Raw genomic sequence first — 19368 nt, 5'->3', positions numbered from 1 at the left:
CTCATTTGTGTTTCTCTGCTAAAAAAAAGTTATGCTTAAAAAAGAGAACTGTTCTAGGAAACTAAAAAATTAGACATTCATTCAAATATTAATTGTGTTGTATAATCCAGGCTGCAATGGGCTGATTACAGATCCTATCATTTTGATCTCCATCTCTTATTCTTTTCAGATAACAGCGATTTGATTGCTTGTACAGTGATTACAAAAGATGGAGGTCTCGTTCAGCGTTTTCTAGCTGTGGATATTTATCAGATGAGTTTGGTGGAGCCAGATGTTGCAAGACTAGGGTGGGGAGTAGTCAAGTTTGCAGGTCTCTTGCAGGTAAGGTGTCAGAAAGTTCTGAAAATACTCTTATGTGTCTTGTGACTCAGAGTTAGGAGGGATCTAAAAGGTGATCTTAGAACATCATTGTAGTCTTTGTTGGAATACATTCAGTGTTCTTAATGACTTAGAAGGCTGTTCTTGTCATTCAAGTATTACACACAATAGCACTTCAAATATTTGAGGATCACTGTCAAAACTAAGTCTTTTCCAAAGTAAATCTTTTTTCTTCTGAAAATGGCCAAAATTTTGCACTAGAACAATTTCCAGGTTTTTAATTTCATTTGTTCTTCTAAGCTACTTTTTCTTCATTTTTTAGATTTCACAGGTATGCAGAATTTACCATAAGCTACCTCTGATGGATCTTTCTTAATAAATAGGCTACAAAATGTTTGAATAGGTGTGATACAGTCCATGATAATTCATGATTTGGACTTTAGTTCATTATCTCAGGTTTCTCACTATTAAAGAAACTTTGAAACATAGCTTTTCTGTTGAAATATTGTATACATATCTATTTAGCTAACATTTGCCTAGCACTTTAAGGTTTTCCAAGCATACATTAAAGTTTATATCAGAAGCATCAGATTTTCTAACATATCACCATTCCATTTTTGTGTGGCATAGCTCTTGGCTTAGATCAGCGAGCTCTTGTTGGATATAATCTTGTTCCGGAGGGTAAAAATGATGCTGGATTTGGTGTCAGGATCTGAGTTTGACTTCAGATTCTCACCTTACCAGCTTTATGACCTTGGACATGTCAAGTCCTTTGACCTCCTTGAGCTTCATTTAACTAATCGTTTAATAGTAATAACAATATTTGTATTACCAACCTCATAGAGATGTGAGGAAAATACACTGTAAAATGTAAAGCTCCATATACTTCTTACCACCTCTCTCCCTGAGAGCCTTGTTTTCCTGGAAATACTGCCAGGCTATAAAAAGAGCCCAGCAACCCTGGGTTCTAATCTTTGCTCTGTCATTGATGATGTGACCTATGGAAAATCCCATTCTGCCTCTCTAAGCTTCTGTTTTCTTCTCTGTCAACTAAAGGGTTTGAACCTGATGTTCTCTAAGGTCCCTTCTTGCTCTAAAACTTATGCTCCCTATGAAAGTAAAGGAAAACTGTTTTCAACTTGATTCTCTCTTACTTTACTTCCTCAGGCTTGTTTGCTGCATCAGACACTCAGCCAGTTGAAAGTCAGTTGAAAGGACTTTGTCTTTGTTTTAATTGAGGGATGGGAATGGTGGGACAGAATAGCTCTATGACATGGTATGCTATTTTGAAACTAATATTTTGTGAAAAAGATCATGCCGTATTGTATACTATAGCTTCTTGAAGAGAACTGGGCTTTTTTAGTTATTGTATTACATCTGATTACATGTAGTATCCAGAAGTCCTTTCCCTGGCTTTGCTCACTCACATCTTAGCCTTGGAAAGGTAATTCATCTTTTACCAGTTGAGTAAGCATTCATGTTTTTGACATTTTTCTGAATGGCTTCCTAAGAGTTGATTGGGCGTTAGGGCCCTTTGAGATGCTACCATATTATGAGCTTAATTGGATTACTTTTTTTCTACAGGATATGCAGGTAACTGGAGTAGAAGAAGATAGTAGAGCTCTGAACATTATCATTCACAAACCTGCTTCTAGCCCCCATTCTAAACCTTTCCCCATTCTCCAAGCTACATTTGTATTTTCTGATCACATCCGCTGTATCATTGCAAAACAGCGCCTAGCAAAAGGCCGTATCCAGGCCCGGCGGATGAAGATGCAGCGCATAGCTGGTGAGTAGATCCGTCGCCTGCAGATTGTTCTTGTTTCCTTTTGGTACTAGGAGGACTTCCTTCTCCTGACGCAGCAGAATCTGCTGTATTGAAGATAGTGTACTTTTAAATAAGACGTCAAACTCAAGTTAGTAGGAAATTTTTATTTCTGCTTATGTATAGAATGGAGAGGCGACAATCAGAATTTCCAACAAATTTCTGTTGCTGTAGGTGGTCTCTCTGAGATCTGGAGGAGAGGCCGACACTTCCTCTCTGATTAGGCCTAGCAGTTGGGACACTGATTTGTAAATGTAAATTGATTAAAAATTATTTTTCATCTGGATAGGATAGAGGAAATAGCCTCCATATCAAAACCAGTTTGTCCAGATACTTAACTACTCTGATATACTAGCACGGTGAAAACAATCTTAGGGGATATTCCTTGTGTTTATAAAGCTCTTTGTTAAAAGGCAGTGTAGCTTAATGGGTACAGAGCTAGTCTCAAAGTCAGGAAGACCTAGCTTCAACTTCTGCCTCTGACACATAAGATCATAAATCAAGATCTGAAAGGGCTTTAGAGATCATCTAGTCTAAGCCCCTTATTTTATAGATCAGAAAACTGAGCCCCAGAGACTTGACCAAGACCACTCAGCTAATAAGCTTCAGAAGCTGGATTTGAACCTGGGTCATCTGACTAGAGCCCAGTGTTTTTTCCATTGGACCATATTGTTCCTGACTCAGGATAAGTCACTTGATCTCTCAATGTCTCAGGCAACTTTCTAGGACTATAAGTTACAGAGGAGTTATAGAAATCTGTCTTGGGGAAGGGACTTTTTTTCAGCTGTTCCCTATATTGATAAAATCAGAGGCCTGGTTTTCCTCCTTAATTCCCCTCCCTTTCAGAAAGGTGCTAGCTAACTCAATTCTATAAAAGTAGAATCAGGTACTATTGTAGGAGGGTTTTGAGAATTTGAGAAGTAAGCTAATTTCTAACATTCTGTGAAGAAAATACACTTTTTTGTGTTTAAAAAAAAAACTTTCTCAAAAATTGGGACATTTGGTGATTCCCATTAAGTAACCACAGTATACATTTTGGTAAAAGTCTTTAAAGTAGGCTTCTAACTTCAGTTTTTCTGAAGTTGTCCAATCATCTTTCAATTCAAGAACAAATGAGTTTTGCACTACAGTTGTTCGACTCTTTTAAGCCTACCTGGCAGTACTTTCTCAAATTAATTTCCTGAAAATTTAAAAAAAAAAACCTTTTTAGGTTTATGAATATTCATGGATTTAGTTATTTACTAGGGTTCACCATCATCCTCCCTTATTTTATTAATCCTCAGTTCTGTTGAGTGCCTCTGTCATCTTATTTTCCATTTAACTAAAACTTGGCTTACAAAATCATTACAGAAGCATTTTGTAATGCAAGAAATTACTTAAATCATTCAATCCTTTCTTTTAAGATTTATTCTGGGAGAATTTTCTCCTCTTTAAAGTAATTTCTTACAGCTGGCTCAACAGTAAAAATATTTCATTTTAAAATTGGGAATTATGCTGTAAAGTGGCTGTTAGAACTTATACCACAGGGTATTTTAAAAATTGATTTTTAAAATTTGAACAGATTTGATTTATAGGAAGATTTATTTATGGAAGTGGAGATTAGCAACTTTGGCATATATAGTTTTAAAGCTGAATATGTGGTCAGTGCCTTGGGGATTGAAATGTGAAAAGTACCTGAGCCTTGGGAAATAAGGCCCTTTATGTTCACAGGTCAAGAAAAAGACATAGTAGTGGGCCCAAGAAGAGTCTGAACTAGCACCCAAGACTTTAGGTCCTAAGGCCGTTGTGCCCTTCATTGGTAGCATCGTATAGCAGTGTATAGTGGAAAGTCATCTGGTCTTAGAGTCACCATTTATTAGTTGTGTGGCCCTGGGAAGTTGACTTAATTTATCTACACTCAAGGATTCTTTGTTTGTTTTTGTCTTTGCTAAATGGAACTAATGATACTTGCACTACCCACCTTATAAGGTTATAGCATGGAAAGAGGTTTGTAAACTTTAAAGCGCTATTAAAAGGTGAACAAGACGTAAGTGTTGAGTTAGATTTCATGTTAATTGAAAGTATTTATGGCAGATCAAAATGACTAGAATGCGCCTTTGTTATTAGATACTCCATCTCAACTGTGATCAAGTATTAGCATTCTGGCCCCATGGGCTTAACTTAACAACACAAAGTATCTTATCTTCACCATCTGTGGTTTTATTCAGCAAATGCCATGTTATTTAAATCTAGCACTCCTGGACCTTCCAATCCAGCCGTCAACAGAAGTCATGGGGTTTGCACTTAGTGCTTCAACTTCAAGCCAACACCTGCCTTTCCGATTCTATGAACAATCTCGTCGTGGCAGCAGTGATCCAACTGTGCAGCGTTCTGTTTTTGCATCTGTTGACAAGGTACCAGGTAAGCCTAGCCCACAACTCATATGTAGCTTGCTGTTTGTCCTTCAGTTGAAGCATGGAGCCTTCTTCCCTATCCTCCCTTCCTCCTAACTTTTCCCCTCCTCAGTTGTAGACTGCAGATTTTCATCTCATTAAGCTGTTCAGCTCAGAAATGGAGCTGGCTTTCCAGTGTTTTTTCTTTAAAAAATCTCTGAAGGTATAATGCCAGGTTAGACTAAAGGCACAAAAATAAATCTTGGCTTTATTTTTAGTTTAGCTTTCCAGGGCATTTCTGGGGTATAGAGAAAAACTTCTTAGAATTTAGACCAAGAGATTTCTTGGAAATTTCTTGGAAATACTTAAATTAGTACTAATAAAGTTGTGGTACAGTAGTTTCCGTACTGGGTGCAAGATGACTAGAAAGAGATAGTGTGTGTGGTCAGTGTTCTCACCCACTGAAGAAGTGATACTTAAGAAAAATGCCCTCCTATCAACGTTGTGGCTTTTATTTTGTTCCATCTCTGAAATCTTTTCCCACTTTCACCAAAGTGCATGTGCCATGGGATGTTTAGGGTGGAGAAGAGGCAATTGGAGAGGAGGCGTAGATAATGATTACTCTCTTAAAGATTGTGGAAGACTGTTGTGTGGTACAGAGATTAAAATTATTTTGCTGTGTCCTAGAGGGCAGAACAAGGAGCAGTAGGTGGAAATTGTAGAGACAGCTTCAAGCTTGACTCAGGGTAAAACTTCCTAACAGTTAGACCTGTTCCCACGTCTGGCCTGCAGGGCAGGAGTCCCCTTCATTGGAAATTCTGAATCAAGATTGAATGGTCACTTGTCAGGACTGTAGATCACTGTTCAAGTATGGGTTGGACTGAATAACTTTGGAGGTGCCTTCCAGCTCTGAGGTTCTGTGATGCATGTGTGTGTGCGCGCATGCGTGTGTGTGTGTGTGTGTGTGTGTGTGTGTGTGTGTGTGTATTTAGAAGGTTTAACTTGAGAAAGTGACATATATTGCTTCAGTGATAGACCTACTATTTTAACATTTTTACTTCAACCCATAAGTACTTTTCCCTTTATTATAAAACTTCATAAAAACCAGCCAAACACCCAGGTATAGTGAATTTAAGAATAAATGTGGTACAGGGACAAGAATACTTGATTTGGAGTTAGAATTGAGTTCAAGTCCTTGGCTCTACTCCTCACTATTTGTGTGACCTTGGACAAGTCATTTAACCTCTCTGGGCCTCAGTTTTTCTCTTTTGAAAAATAGGGTGGAATAGGTGATCTCTAGGGTACCTACCAGCTGTAAATCTGTGATCCTGTGAATTTCTCTGTGTATTTAGGACTTAAATTAGAATATCCGACTATTACAATTTCAAAATCTGTTCTGAAGTGTTATTTGATCTAAGACAGTTTAAATTTTTATCTATGTGGTTTTTTTCAAAATTATACTTCCTCTATCCCCAGTATCTTTCACAGACTGGTGGTAAAGAGGATGTAATATTGGCCCTACCATGGGCCTGTCATTTATGAATATATCCCTTTCTCAGGCATCAAATAGAGATATCAGTATTTTCCCTTTATCGCCATTCAGAAGTCCGGAGTATTATTTTGAAAAGGAATTGCAGAATCTTATATTTCATAGAGATCTGTAATAAATTAATTCTTAATTATCTAGATATGTTTAACATGGTTTGGCACAGCATGGCTTAGGAAGTTTACCTTCCCTTAGCATGTAACATGGCATAGGAAGAAGGAAAAGGTCAGAGATTTTGTAAATTACTTTTAATCCATTGGAACTTCTTTTGGCCCCAGAAAAATATGCATAATTTTTTTTCATTTAGATGATATGCTTTTTTTTTAAACACTTGTGAGCCAACTCATTGCTTTCTTTTGCTTGCCTTTCCAGCGGCTAATGGCACCATGGTGCCCAAAGCACTGAACCTGGGGTCAGCAAGACCTGAGTTCAAAACCAGCCTCAGACACTTATAAGCTTTGTGGTTCAGATCACTTTGCCTCTCTGCCTTAGTTTCCTCATCTATAAATTGGGACTAATAGCGCCTATGTCCTTGAATTGCTGTAAGAATAAAATGAGATTAATATTTGTAAAGCACTCTAGGCCCTTAGCAGTACAAATGGTGGCCCCACCAGCAGGCCTCTCCTCCATTCCTCTTCTCTTCAGTTGATACTGAGGTCTTGACGATAGCCCCGCCTTCATTAGGGGTTTCTGAAGGAAGCTGTAACAATTAGATTTTGCCAGTTGGGGATGGTTGATAAGGTTTTCTGAGTTTCATTCTCTTTTGTCAGCTCTTCCCCAACCCTCCTGGGAAAAGCTGCACACAATGGGGAAAACATCAGCTCCCCTGTTACAAGTACAGGTTTGTGAACACCCCTCGACTCAGGATGTTGGCTATTACCCAAAGACTAGGGTAGGATTACTGAGTCTTCTGTAATAATGTGCATAACAAAAGGTGAATAAGGTAAATCACAATTAGTGACTGTAGCATTCCATTAAAGACATGGGAGCCAGATCGTAGGTGTCATTTGTTGAAACACCCAGGAGATCCAAGATATTCCAACTCTGACCGACCGCTGGTTTGATCCACAGTGATTAACAAGAGAAGTCTGAAGAAAAAAAAATAATCTTACTATTTTAAGTATTGTTTTACTACTTGGGTCATTAAACAGAGGGTCAGCAGCAAGATTAATGAACTTGTTGGCTGTAAATAGTTTATGGAAAGACCCAGGAAGCGGACAAGTATTTAAGCTCCCTGGTTCTGTGCTAAATGCTGGAATTTGGAGGGGTTTGCTGAATAGGCTTTAATTTCATTATTCAAAGCTTAATTCATGTTATTTAAGAAGTGTGAGTAGAAATTCCAAAGAACAAATGACACGTGGGAGCTGGATGGTGGGTAGGTAATTAGCATAAAAAAGCAAGACTTAGATTTTTCTAACTGAAATCTGCTGCTGATACTGCATTTTAATTGTTTCAACTAGTTGTTTATTCCGTAGTAGACATTCCACATCCTCAAAGGAATATAATTGCTTCATTCCCCTTTCCACACTAATAAGAAAAAGTACACGTGGCTACTTGAGATACTTTTTGCTGCTCCTTCAGAATAATTTACAAGAAAGATGACATATTGAAAGTGTGTTAGTGTTAATACAAAGTATATCCCACTATTGCAATTATCTTCCCATTATGCGAGTACATATAATTGCATATCATTTTTGTCCCCTCCCTACTGGGATAAGAATCATTCCTTAGTTAAAATATGTCCTTTATATTTCCTTGCAACTGAGAATTTTGATGGGTATTAATTAGGTAACTAGCCATGTAGCATCTAGGTTTTTGTATGTAAACATTTTACTTTATTTTCTTGTCCTGTTAGACTAGTATGAATTTGAAGATGTTGTACATGATGTGGTTAAATTAAAACTCTTGAGAAAAGCAAAAGGGCACTTAAAAGTTTAGCCCACCTATATTTAATGCTAGAGATAAATATCCTATACCACAGACTCAGATTAGACATAGTTTATAGGTGTGTAAGAAGCTAAAAGACTCAGATAACTAAAGTTGGCAATCTCTTTTACAAAAACCGACTTAACTAGATTTCCTCAAAGCAAAAGTAACCCCCACGAAGTAAGATACTTTGAATAGTTGTACTCTCTCTTAATTAAGTAGGGAACCAGAGTTAAAATTTATTCTTTGTTTAGTAAAAGACTAAAAGTTTCTTAGAGGTGCCTGCCTTTCCCTAGGGGCTATTTATACTGAGAAAATCTCTTTCACTATACCAATATTATTTCTCTTCCAAACCTGGCCATCCCCCATCCTTGAATTACACTACCACCCCCACTGCTTCTTGGAATCTCTTGTCTCCTTCAAAACTTTGCTGGAGTGCTGCTTTCTATATAAAGCTTTTCCTGATCCCTCTTCACACTTCGCTGCTAGTTCCTTACCCCTGCCCCACAAAAATAAATAAATAAATAAATTACTATTTATTTTTTGTACTGGGTGTCCCAAAAGTCTTAGTCTTTAGTTTGGTCTTTAAGATATTAAAGCTTTTTGTGAATTTTAGTAATTTGTTAATTTTGTTAATAATTTTTATTATAGTTCCAGATTCACATTCTCTCTTTCCATCCTACACTGGGGGAAAAAAAATCAAACCTGTTACAAGCATGTATAGTCAAGCAAGATACGTTCACACACATGTGTGCATGCACACAAGTGTATATAAAATGTATATATGCCATATATTTTAGATATTAAAATATAGACATTATATGTATTTCGCACATACACATGAGGGAATTCACATACACACACACCTTTCAGTCTGTACTGTCTGTTACCTCTTTAACTGGACGTGGGTAGCATGTTTCATTATGAGTCCTCTGGAAATATGGTTGGCCATCATGTTGATAAAATTTTCAGTCTTTCAAAGTTGTGTGTCTTTACAGCGTTGTTGTTATTGTATAAATTGTTCTCCTGGTTTTGCTTACTTCACTTTGCATCAGTTTCTGTTAAGTCTTCCCAGATTTCTCTGAAACCATCCCCTTCATCATTTCTTACAGCACAATAGTATTCTGTCACATCGGCTATTTCCCAATTATTGGGCTCCCCCTCAGTTTCTAATTCTTTGTCACCACAAAAAGAGCTGCCATAAATAGTTTTGTACATGTGGATCCTTTCCCTCTTTCTTTGATCTCTTTGGGACATAGACCTAGCGTATGCACCATTTAATAGCGTAGGTCCGAATTTAAGCTATTAAAACTTAAAACTACACTATGACTTTGGGGACATTGTGTGTATATCTTTGTGTGCATACACACAGAGTCATGTGTGTGTGCATGTTTTCTCCCCTGACCTGACAGTATGTAAGCTCTTTGAGGGCAAATTTGTCTCATTTTTGTCTTTGAATGCCTAAAGCCTAGCCCAGTTCGTGGTGCATAATAAGCACTTAATAAATGCTTGTTGATTGGTTTGTTAGTTTTAGTAGATATTTATGTGCATTCAGCTGATATTGGGGGAGGGGAAGGGTGACAATAATTACCCGATGTATCTTATGGATTGCGTGTGTGTTTGGGGTATTTTCTTGGGGAGCGTTATAACCTTGAGAATCATATAATGTTATATGTTTCTAGAACCATATAATTCCTTTAAAATAGCGATGTGTAGTAACTATTTCTGTTAAATTAGTATTCACTGAAAGTATTAACAGTTGTTTTAAAAGAACGACAGGTGGCATAATTTGCGTTAAATGTCACTCATTTTGGCTAACTGATGTGAACTTAAAGGCTTAATGACTTAATTCACCCAGGTGCTGATCATAGCCAAGCCTCATAAATTTCATGACAGCTCCTTTTATGTGTAGTTTGAAGCTGGTGTGTGTGTGTGTGCTTCCTAGTGTACAGTCTTAAGTTGTGGCATGGGCCTTCATCTTTGAATGAGCATTTACATCTCTTAAGAACATGGAGTAACCTATTTTTCATAGGTGTTTATCAAAACAAAATAATCAGGCAGTATCAGCATCCTGACTTGTATTTAATAGGCCTATGGAAAAGGAAAGCAGCAAAAAAGTATTTGGGGCAGCTGAGGAGGAGAGGAAACATGTAAAGGTGATAGTTATGTACTACTGGCTGATCAGAGGAGTATTAAGAAGGCCAGTGTTGCTGAACTCTGTGGGGGGGAGAAAAAAGTAATAGGCACTGTGTTGTGAAGCACTTCAAAAACCAAGCAGAAGGTGTTGTGTTGGATCTTTGATGTAATAGGGGAGCCACTGGAGTTCATTAACTTGGGAGGAGCCCCCCTTCCCCAGAGTGGTAACATGGTCACACCTGTACTTTGGCAGCTGTGTGGAAGATTTATTGGAATGGAGTCTTGGGACAAGGAGACCAAAGAAGGAAGCATTACAGTAGTCAAGGCAAGATGTGATAGGGGCCTGAACTAGAGTGGTGGCTATGAGAGTAGAGAAGACATAGGTACTAATGGTTTGTCAACTGCTTGGGTATATGGGTTGAATGAAAGGGAGGGGTATTGAGGGTGACAACAAGGTTATGAACCTGAATATCTAGAAGGGTGGCTTTGTCCTTGACAGAAATAGGAAAGTTCTTAAGTAAATTGGATTTAGGCGTGTTGTGGGTAGGGCCTAACTCAGGCCAGCCTGGTGATTTAGCTCTGGTGACCCGAGAATGTATACCTTGATTGTAAATAAATGACATGAGAACAAAATACCTTTAACAAAAGGAAGTTTATTCAACAACAGCACTGAAAAGATATTCCCCAAAGATAACATGAGCCAACATTTGTGTCTCACTTACTATGTGCCAGACACGGTGCCAACCACTTTTTAGCTATTGCCTCATTTGAGCCTCACAACAGCCCTATTATCTCCATTTTACAGGTGAGGAAACTGAGGGAAATAGCAGTTAAGCGATTCACCCAGGGTCACACACATTACTAGCTAGTGAAGCCAGATTTGAAGTCAGGTCTTCCTGACTCCAGGCCTGGTACTCTATCCATTATTGTGCCACCAGCTGCCCCAGTGCAGTATTAGTTCACTCGTACACAAGTCCCCTCACCTCTAAATTTGTTACATTGACCTGCCCTGTCAGAAGGTTATGTTGACTAACAGGCAGTGGTGATTCTTCTAAACCTGAGAACCTTAAACTGCTGGTATGCTGGACTCTCATCTATTAGGCAGCTGGGAAACTCTGTTGTGGTTCAGGTGTTAGTCCACTGGACCAGTTAAGTGTTGAAGACAGCTTCACTGCCATTTTAGAGAAAAACTTGCCTTTCTACCATTGAAGTCTTCTTAGACCATGTGTGGTAGATGATAAGAGTTTACTACCGTGAGTCTCAAAAAGATTAATAGATATTGTACTTACCACAGGGGAAAAAAATCTAATGAGATGCATTGTAGATTACAACCCATTCATGTCTTCTCATCCTGTGTTGCTAATTCACTCTGTTCTACCCAAAACTAACAGGAAAGGGCCAGGGCTCTTACTATTCATAGCCCTTCAGTGCATTGCTGATCCTCCAAGGGCATCTGCCCCAAACACAAGGTGATCTGGGGATAGAGAAGTAGACAGTTTGTTCGGGGGACGGGGGGGGCAGGGAGGGGAGGAAGGGTGTCCATAATTTTCTTTATGATACCTGAACAGCTGTGTTGGTAAGCAAAATGGGCTCCTTAGCACTTAGTGCCGCTTTGAGTAATTCAGTGTATTTCATTGAGCCTTACTAGGTGCTAAACCCCAGGCCCAAACCCCTATTAGGTGTGGAACCTATGTGGGTGTGGATTGGTGACTGGGGTGGGCCGAGGTGGGGCTGGCTAAGGGGAGGTGCTAACTCCAGAGCCATGCCCTATTAGGTGTTAACCTAATCTATGTGGATGTGAACCTCCCAGGGTCCTAAGGGGAGGGGCCAACTCAAGAACCAATCACCAGAGCCTAAGCTCTGGTCATTCAGACGACTTTTGATGATGTGTGAAGCCCTATAAGAAGGGAGGACAGAGCCATTTGTGCAGGGCTCTGGAGATGGTGTTGATGAGGAGACTCCGGGCAGCTGTAGCTAAGGAGCCCTCCAGCTTGTAAACCCGGATGCTGAGACTTTGTTGAACTCTGGTAACTATGTATTGGAATTTGAATCAGACAAGCTCTGTCTGTTGATGTTTGTAATTTGCTCTGAAGTTCAGGGTGCTGGCTTTTTCCCCTGAACTAAGTGAATGATATTTGTATGCTGAATTAAAGTAAGCTTGTCAACCCCTTCACCTTGCTTTCCTTAGTTAAGCAGATCAAAAGAACCTGTGCTGTTGGCAACTTTCTGGGTTCTGGCTGTGGGTGGATCTTTCACCCCCACAGAAGCTGCTAGCCAGATTGTTGAAACAGGTACCCAGGTTGGAGTTAGATTGTATAACTGCCCCAAAGGGCTAGCATCCCATAGAAGGGGAGGAATTTTGAACTTGCAAAGCCATGGAATGGAGTAGAATGGAGTTGGTTTTAATAGGTGAAGATTAGGTATTCAATATGTTGGAGGCAAGCATTTTTGTGGGGAAGATGAGAATAACTCATTTTCCCACTCTCAGATCTTAAGATCGTGCTGTGCTCTCCCCCTCCTCCCCGATTGAGATCATAATTGTAAAACAGTGGTCTCCAACCTTTTTTGATTGAAAGCTCTATCAATAAAAGATTTTTGAATATGTACCCCCAACATACATATATTTACTTATTTAAAAATTATACATATTACCATGCATATTGTAAAATAGCACAAAATAGAAATGTTGAAAGGACAAGATAGAGATACTGTGTCTTGGAAGTCAAATTTTATTAATTAATGATACAAAAACCTTTTTGCTCTCACTAAAAACATTATTGTTAATAGTGATATGTTAGAGCATTGTGATTGAATATGTTTCATTATTTTTTTAAATCTTGGTTTAATACCATTATATAGTAATTTGAAAATTCTTTCAAAGTTTGGTTTATTTAAATACTTAGTTCTCTTGGTTTTCATAGTTAAAAAAGGTGCTTCACAAATGGAATCACAGGCTGTATATACTTACTAAATAATTATATTCATTTTTAAATCTAGTCCACGAGTTATACAAAGGTTTTGTCGACATTTTTGATAATACATTTTCATCTTCCCTTACATCAGTCATTTGTCTTGCAAATTAGGTATTGTGTTTTTATATTTTTAACAAATGAGTCCAATATCCACTGAAGCTCTTCATTTGGAGAGTTTTTAAACAGGTTAGAAAATTCGGTTTTCAACTTTATCACATATGTAGACATAAAAGTTTTACAAGTGACACACATGGACTTTAATATCTCTGGTTAAGAGGGAGCACATCAGTATCAAATGCATCAGAGAGGTCAAGAAGGATGAGGACTGAGCATCAGCTTCAGATCTGTCAGTTTCAATTGAGTGAGGAATCAAGTGTCACAAGAAGTTTTAGAACCCAGAAGACTGGAAGGACAGTGGTACCTTTGACAGAAATAGGGAAGTTCATAAAAGAAGTGTATTGGGGGGAGGGGAAGCAGTGTAATAGGATCTGATTGCAACCTGTCCGTTGTCTTCTAATCCTGTGTGCCTCAACTTGTCTGATGAAAAACAGAAAAGGGAACGTGAGGAAGAATACTTTTTGCCACCTGGCCTGTATGGCTGGGTAGCATTAAGTTATGACCACCTGAGGGTCCAACATCTTGCAGAGAATGGGAGAAGCAGAGAAGCTTAAACAGCTACTGGAGGCCAGTTGGAGGAGGGATTCGAGTGAGAAAGTATTATTTGTGGATGGATAAATTGTGTAGTGTAGTTGTTTTGGAGACAAGTGCCATAATTGGTTACCAACCCAACAAAAGCCCCCTTCTCACCTCCTGCTGGTTACTATTTGGATTCATTCACTGATTTGAAAAATCAATGTAAGCCGCTTCACCACAGTGAATTTATATAATAGATGTTTGAAAATGGTTAATCCTTACGTAAGTTTTTGAACTGCCATATAAAACATGCCTAAATGGAAAATCTGAATTTGGACCGTTTTCTGAATCCTAATTAACAGTCTTGAATACAGCTATATCCTTCATCTGCCCAAATGTGCATGGGGCCATGGACACGGTAAGTGCGTGACATCCAGCTGAATGAAAGGAAACCAACAGAGGTATCATTCAGATCCTGTTTTAAAATAAACCTCAGTAAGCCAAATAATCACAGCATATCTAAAATACTCCTTGGTTGTCAATCACTTTTCAGACCGCTAGAGAAGTCAGAGCGTCATGGCACTTCAGTGATAGTATTCCAGCATAAGGAATGGAGTCTGGGAGGTTACTTAATTTATAACCAAGGAGTCACTCAGAAAAGGGGAGTGCACTTCTGGCACAGTTTCTCTATTTGACTGCCCTACACACACACTTTCACAATAGACCATAACAGCACTTGTTTAAATATATAGTCCTCCCCTTTTGAAATGTTCATAGGCAAATGGAGTTATTTCCTAAACTAGGTTTTCCTAGGTGGGGGAGGAAGAAAGGAGAAAACATTTTTGTGGAAGTGTTGCTTCATGTTCATGGACATGCCTGTCTGTTCCCAAAGGTGACATCTTTTTCTGGTTTAGAATGAGATTCACATTGCTGTTTTCCATTGTAACAGTTAACCAAATAACTAGAAAGAGTTGATTTTTTGAAGTGGGTTTGGGAAGTAAATGCATTTTAAATAGGCAAAGGCTGGGACCAGAACAAACAGATCATTCAGTAACCAAAACAGAAACTACTTACCATTTGACATTCACTCTGTCTGGGAACATTCTTGTAACAGGTCAGGGCATAGTAGTATGGTAAGAACTTGTGGTATAGTTTCATTGGAAAAACAAGAAGTGCAGCATCTTCACAACAGAACCTGGATTTTCGCTTCTAGTGTTCCTCCCAGACTTCTAGTAAGGTACTACTCAGATGCCTGATAGTAATATGAATATGACCCCAGATTCTCAAACGTTATGCCAAGCAGAGAGCGAGCTCTGGCAGGTCCTCCCAGTCGGGAAGGTCTTCAAGTACAAGCCATAGAATAGATTCTGTCTTTCACCTTATCTAAGTTCAGCCTCGGTAAGTTTGGAGAACTTCACTGATAGAAGGTTGACCATTAGGTGACTCAATTTTGGGGACCATGGCAACCATAGAGATGGTCTGTTAAAGTAGGTGGAATTTGCACCAGTAAAGGAAGTAACTGAATAATCACAGATTCTTTTGAAGTGTTCACCCTAAAACTTGGCCCATATCTTTCCCTTTCTCTTGGGGTTTGAGAGCTGCTCTTTGGAACTTAGGACCAACAAAGCTCTTTATGAAGTTACTACATTCTACTGTAAATGACTCCTTGCCAGGCATGGTATCACACATCTGTAACCCCTTCTGCTTAGGGTACTTTGATCTCATTAGCTCTAAGCTGAAGTAGGCTAAGCCAATCTAGTGTCCATATTAAGTCAGATACCAATATGGCGAGCCCCCATGAGCAGGGGGCCCGCCAGGTTCCTTAAGAAAGGGATGAACCAGAGAGCATTACAAAATGCAAAATGGATAATTTTGATTATGTCAAATTGAAAAGGTTTGTACAAACAAAGCCAATGCAACTAAGATTAGGAGGGAAGCAGAAAAGTGGGAAAGAAGTTTTACAACCAGTGTCTCTGACAAAGGCCTCATCTGTAAAATATACAGGGAACTGAGTCAGATCTATAGGAATACAAGTCATTCCCCAGTTGATAAATGGTCAAAGGATATGAACAGGCAGTTTTCAGAGGAAGAAATTAAAGCTATCTATAGTCATATGAAAATATGCTGAAAATCACTATTGATTAGAGAAGTACAAATCAAAACAACTCTAAGATACCACATCTCTCCTATCAGATTGGCCAACATGACAAAACAGGAAAATCATAAATGCTAGACAGGATGTGGGGAAATTTGGAACACTGTTACATTGTTGGTAGAGTTGCGAATTGATCCAGCCATTCTGGAGAGCAATTTGGAACTATGCCTAAAGGGCTATAAAGATGTGCATACCCTTTGACCCAGCCATACCACTTCTAGGGCTGTATCCCAAAGAGATCATAGAAGTGGTAAATGGACCTGTATGTACAAAAATATTTATAGCAGCCCTTTTTGTGGTGGCAAAGAATTGAAAATCAAGAGGATGCCCATCAATTGGGGAATGGCTGAATAAGTTGTGGTATATGAATGTAATGGACTAATAATGTGCTGTAAGAAATGGGGAGCAGATGGACTTCATGATAACTTGGAAAGACTTACATGATCTGATGCTGAGTGAGGGGAGCAGAACCAGGAGAACATTATACATGATTACAGACACTATCTGCTGTCTCTTTTTCTTTTCTTCTTTTTTGATTTTGTTTCTTCTTTCTCATGATTCATTCCATTGGTTATAATTCTTCTTTACAACTTGACTATTGTATAAATAAGTTTAATACGAAGGTATATGTAGAACCTATATTGGATTACGTGCCATCTTGACGGGGGGAGGGGAGAATAGAGAGGGGAGAAAATTTGGAACTCACAAACTTGTGGAACTGAGTGTTGTAAAACAAAAATAAAGAAATAAATTAAAAAAAAAGAAGGGATGAACCAACCCATGTTGGGAACATAACAAAACAAGCTCCTATTCTAATCAGAGTCTTTGAATGACTACTGTATTTTCCAGCCTGGGCTAGATAGGGAGACCTTGTCTCAAAAGGGCAAGAAAAAAAAAGACTCCTTATTGCCTATCTTTATATTGTATTTTATACTTTTCACAAAATTTTCTAATTTAATCTTCACTGAAACCTTGTAAAGTTTTGGGGAGGTGTTGGTAACACCGTGTTGCAAATTAGGAAACAAAGTTACAGACAGATTCATTGACTTGACAGAAAGGTCACACAGCTAATCAATGATGGATCTAAAATTTGATTTAGAATCTCCTTAAGACTCCTAATCTAGTGTCCCTTCCACAGTACCATGTTGTGATATTCATGAATTAAGTTGAATAACAACTAAATGGAGTCGTTAGAATGACAGAGCAAATAAATATATTTCTCAGTTGAAAACAAGCCTTGGTCGGGATGATGAATGAGAATCCACAAGCAGCAGAAGGTGCTGAATAGGAAGGGAAAGGGTTTTTTTGCATGGACTAGAGTAGTCAAGCTGACCCGACTTGAAGGTTGCAGGCACAAATTCAGTAGTCTATGCAAATGTTGTTTGCCTTTATCCCTGGGCCTCTTTTTTTAAAAAATCGTTTGGAGTTTTTAAGTGAGTGACACTTTAGACATTTTCCTGGAAAGGAAGGAGAGGAAACAGTTGTTGGATTCAGGCCTCTGAAAAGGTATAATCTTTTTTTTAAAGACCAATTGCAAAATCAATTTTATGAAAAGGTTTAAAGTCAGCGGGTACTAAAGAAAACTCAGTATGTATAACAGATCAGAACATTTGTAGCCATGCCTGTTCAGTAATTCCAAATGCGGTCTTAACCTAGTCATTTTTAGCCTGTCAGAAATATAGTGGCCATGTTTATTGCAAAGAGAGTGCTTTGGTTCTAATGGATGTCACAGCAGATCTTATTTTATCATCACCATGAGAGCTACCACCCCAGAACTTAACAGGTTTGCACCAAAAGTTCCTATCTCATTTCATTTCCACTAATCGTGACTTTATTTTCTCTTTGCAACAGAATTCTCACAGTTGAAGTATCATTTTCTTTAATCAGAGCCAAAAGCTGTGGTATTTTGAATGAATGAGAGCTTCTTTTTGTCTTCTAACACTCACTCACTATTTTGACATCTCTAAAATGGCTGAAGAGCTGAAAATTAATCATTTCACCAAAAGTATGACTTGATAAGATTGATAAATTTATCATTTTGGAGATTGTTTTGAACACACATTAAATATTAATCATAGCCCCAAAATCTTTTTTCTATGCACGGTTGATATTTTTCTCTTGTTTTTTTGTCCTAATTTTGTTTTCCGTAGTCTCAAGTAAAGGTTAACACAGGAAAAAATACAGCCCAGAATAATGGAAAATGATGGATCATATAATCACTCATTTACCTAGGGCTTTAAGGTTTGCAAAGTTCTATGCAGATGAGTTATATGTAAGTATTTTGGCCCAAATACATAGAACAAAATTACATAAGTAAAGTTAGCGCTCATATTATGCCCCATCCAAACAGATGTCAGCTTTCTTTTTACTGATGTGGTGACATGAAGTAAAGAAAGCTTTTGTTTTTCCACCATTCATCATCATTTGTTTGCTTTTACTTACCCTCCCACCCCCACCCCATGTGACTGAAGTCCTACAAAAACTCTTTTCAAATAAAGTAGTTTTTTGCATTTGGAACCTGGAAGATGTGAGCCAGACATTACAAAGCAGGTCTGGAGATAAAGGAAAACTCAATTTAGGCTGATGCTTTGCATAAGGTTGAGAAGTGGCAATGTCTTTCTGTAACTTTAAATGAAGAACCCAGAAGAAAATAGGGAGACAGAATGGACAGCTTTCCAGCTCATCCTGAAACATTTCTAAACATGTGGCTTCATTTCTTTGTCTCAGTCATTGTGCATTCCCAGAATGCAAGACCTTTCGTGTATTCTGAAATACATTCCAAAGCCAAACCCATTTTAAAATTATTTCTTATGTTGGATTGTTCATCCTACTACTGCCTTTTCATTAGTATGAATTATTTGAAGTTTACTGCATATGTTCAGAAGTTTTGGGCAACAACTTCATTTGTTGTAATATATAAGAATTTTTGTTTCTTTCGTTTTTCTACCAGTTATTCATCATTGTAAAATTTCAGGTAATCAGATATAATACAATCTGCTTCACTTTTAATATCATAGTTATGTTTTTTACTTAAAAGAATAAAAAACATTCATTCCTACATGCATAGCATTTTTCAGTGAGTTAAATTCACTGTGTGTTTATTTTAATAATAATGACAACAATACTAGCAAGCATATATAGCACTTTAAGATTACAGAGTGCTTTGCAAACATTATTTCGCTTGATCCTCACAACAACTCTGGGAAGTAGGTGCTTTTGTATTACCCATTTTATAGATGAGGAAATTGAATCTGAGCAAGGTTCAGTGACTTGCCCAGGGTCATGTAGCTAAGAAGAATCTGAGACTTGATTCTAACTCAGGACTCTACCTTCTCTACAAATGATTTTGGGTTTTTAAATATATTCAAGGACGTGGAACATCCCCAGGATAAAGGGAAAAGGACAGAGAAAAGGAAGCAAACTAGAGGAAGCTTTCTAATGAATTTTTTTCGTTATTTTTTATGAATAATTAAATATATTATGGG

At 38.1% G+C, this 19368-nt stretch overlaps 1 protein-coding gene across 3 annotated transcripts in view; it reads left to right on the top strand.

Annotated features, from left to right (window-relative positions):
• Positions 1-19368, top strand: part of CLEC16A (C-type lectin domain containing 16A) — a 234537-nt gene that overhangs the window by 166753 nt on the left and 48416 nt on the right. For all 3 annotated transcript variants that reach the window (XM_036739004.1, XM_036739005.1, XM_036739003.1), the window contains exons 19-21: positions 170-321; positions 1903-2107; positions 4376-4543. In XM_036739004.1, coding sequence (XP_036594899.1) covers positions 170-321; positions 1903-2107; positions 4376-4543 — 525 coding nt within the window. The remainder of the gene's footprint in view (positions 1-169; positions 322-1902; positions 2108-4375; positions 4544-19368) is intronic.

This window comes from Trichosurus vulpecula, chromosome 9, assembly GCF_011100635.1.
Source record: "Trichosurus vulpecula isolate mTriVul1 chromosome 9, mTriVul1.pri, whole genome shotgun sequence".
Taxonomy (NCBI): domain Eukaryota; kingdom Metazoa; phylum Chordata; class Mammalia; order Diprotodontia; family Phalangeridae; genus Trichosurus; species Trichosurus vulpecula.
This window is presented reverse-complemented; position numbering and strand designations above follow the sequence as displayed.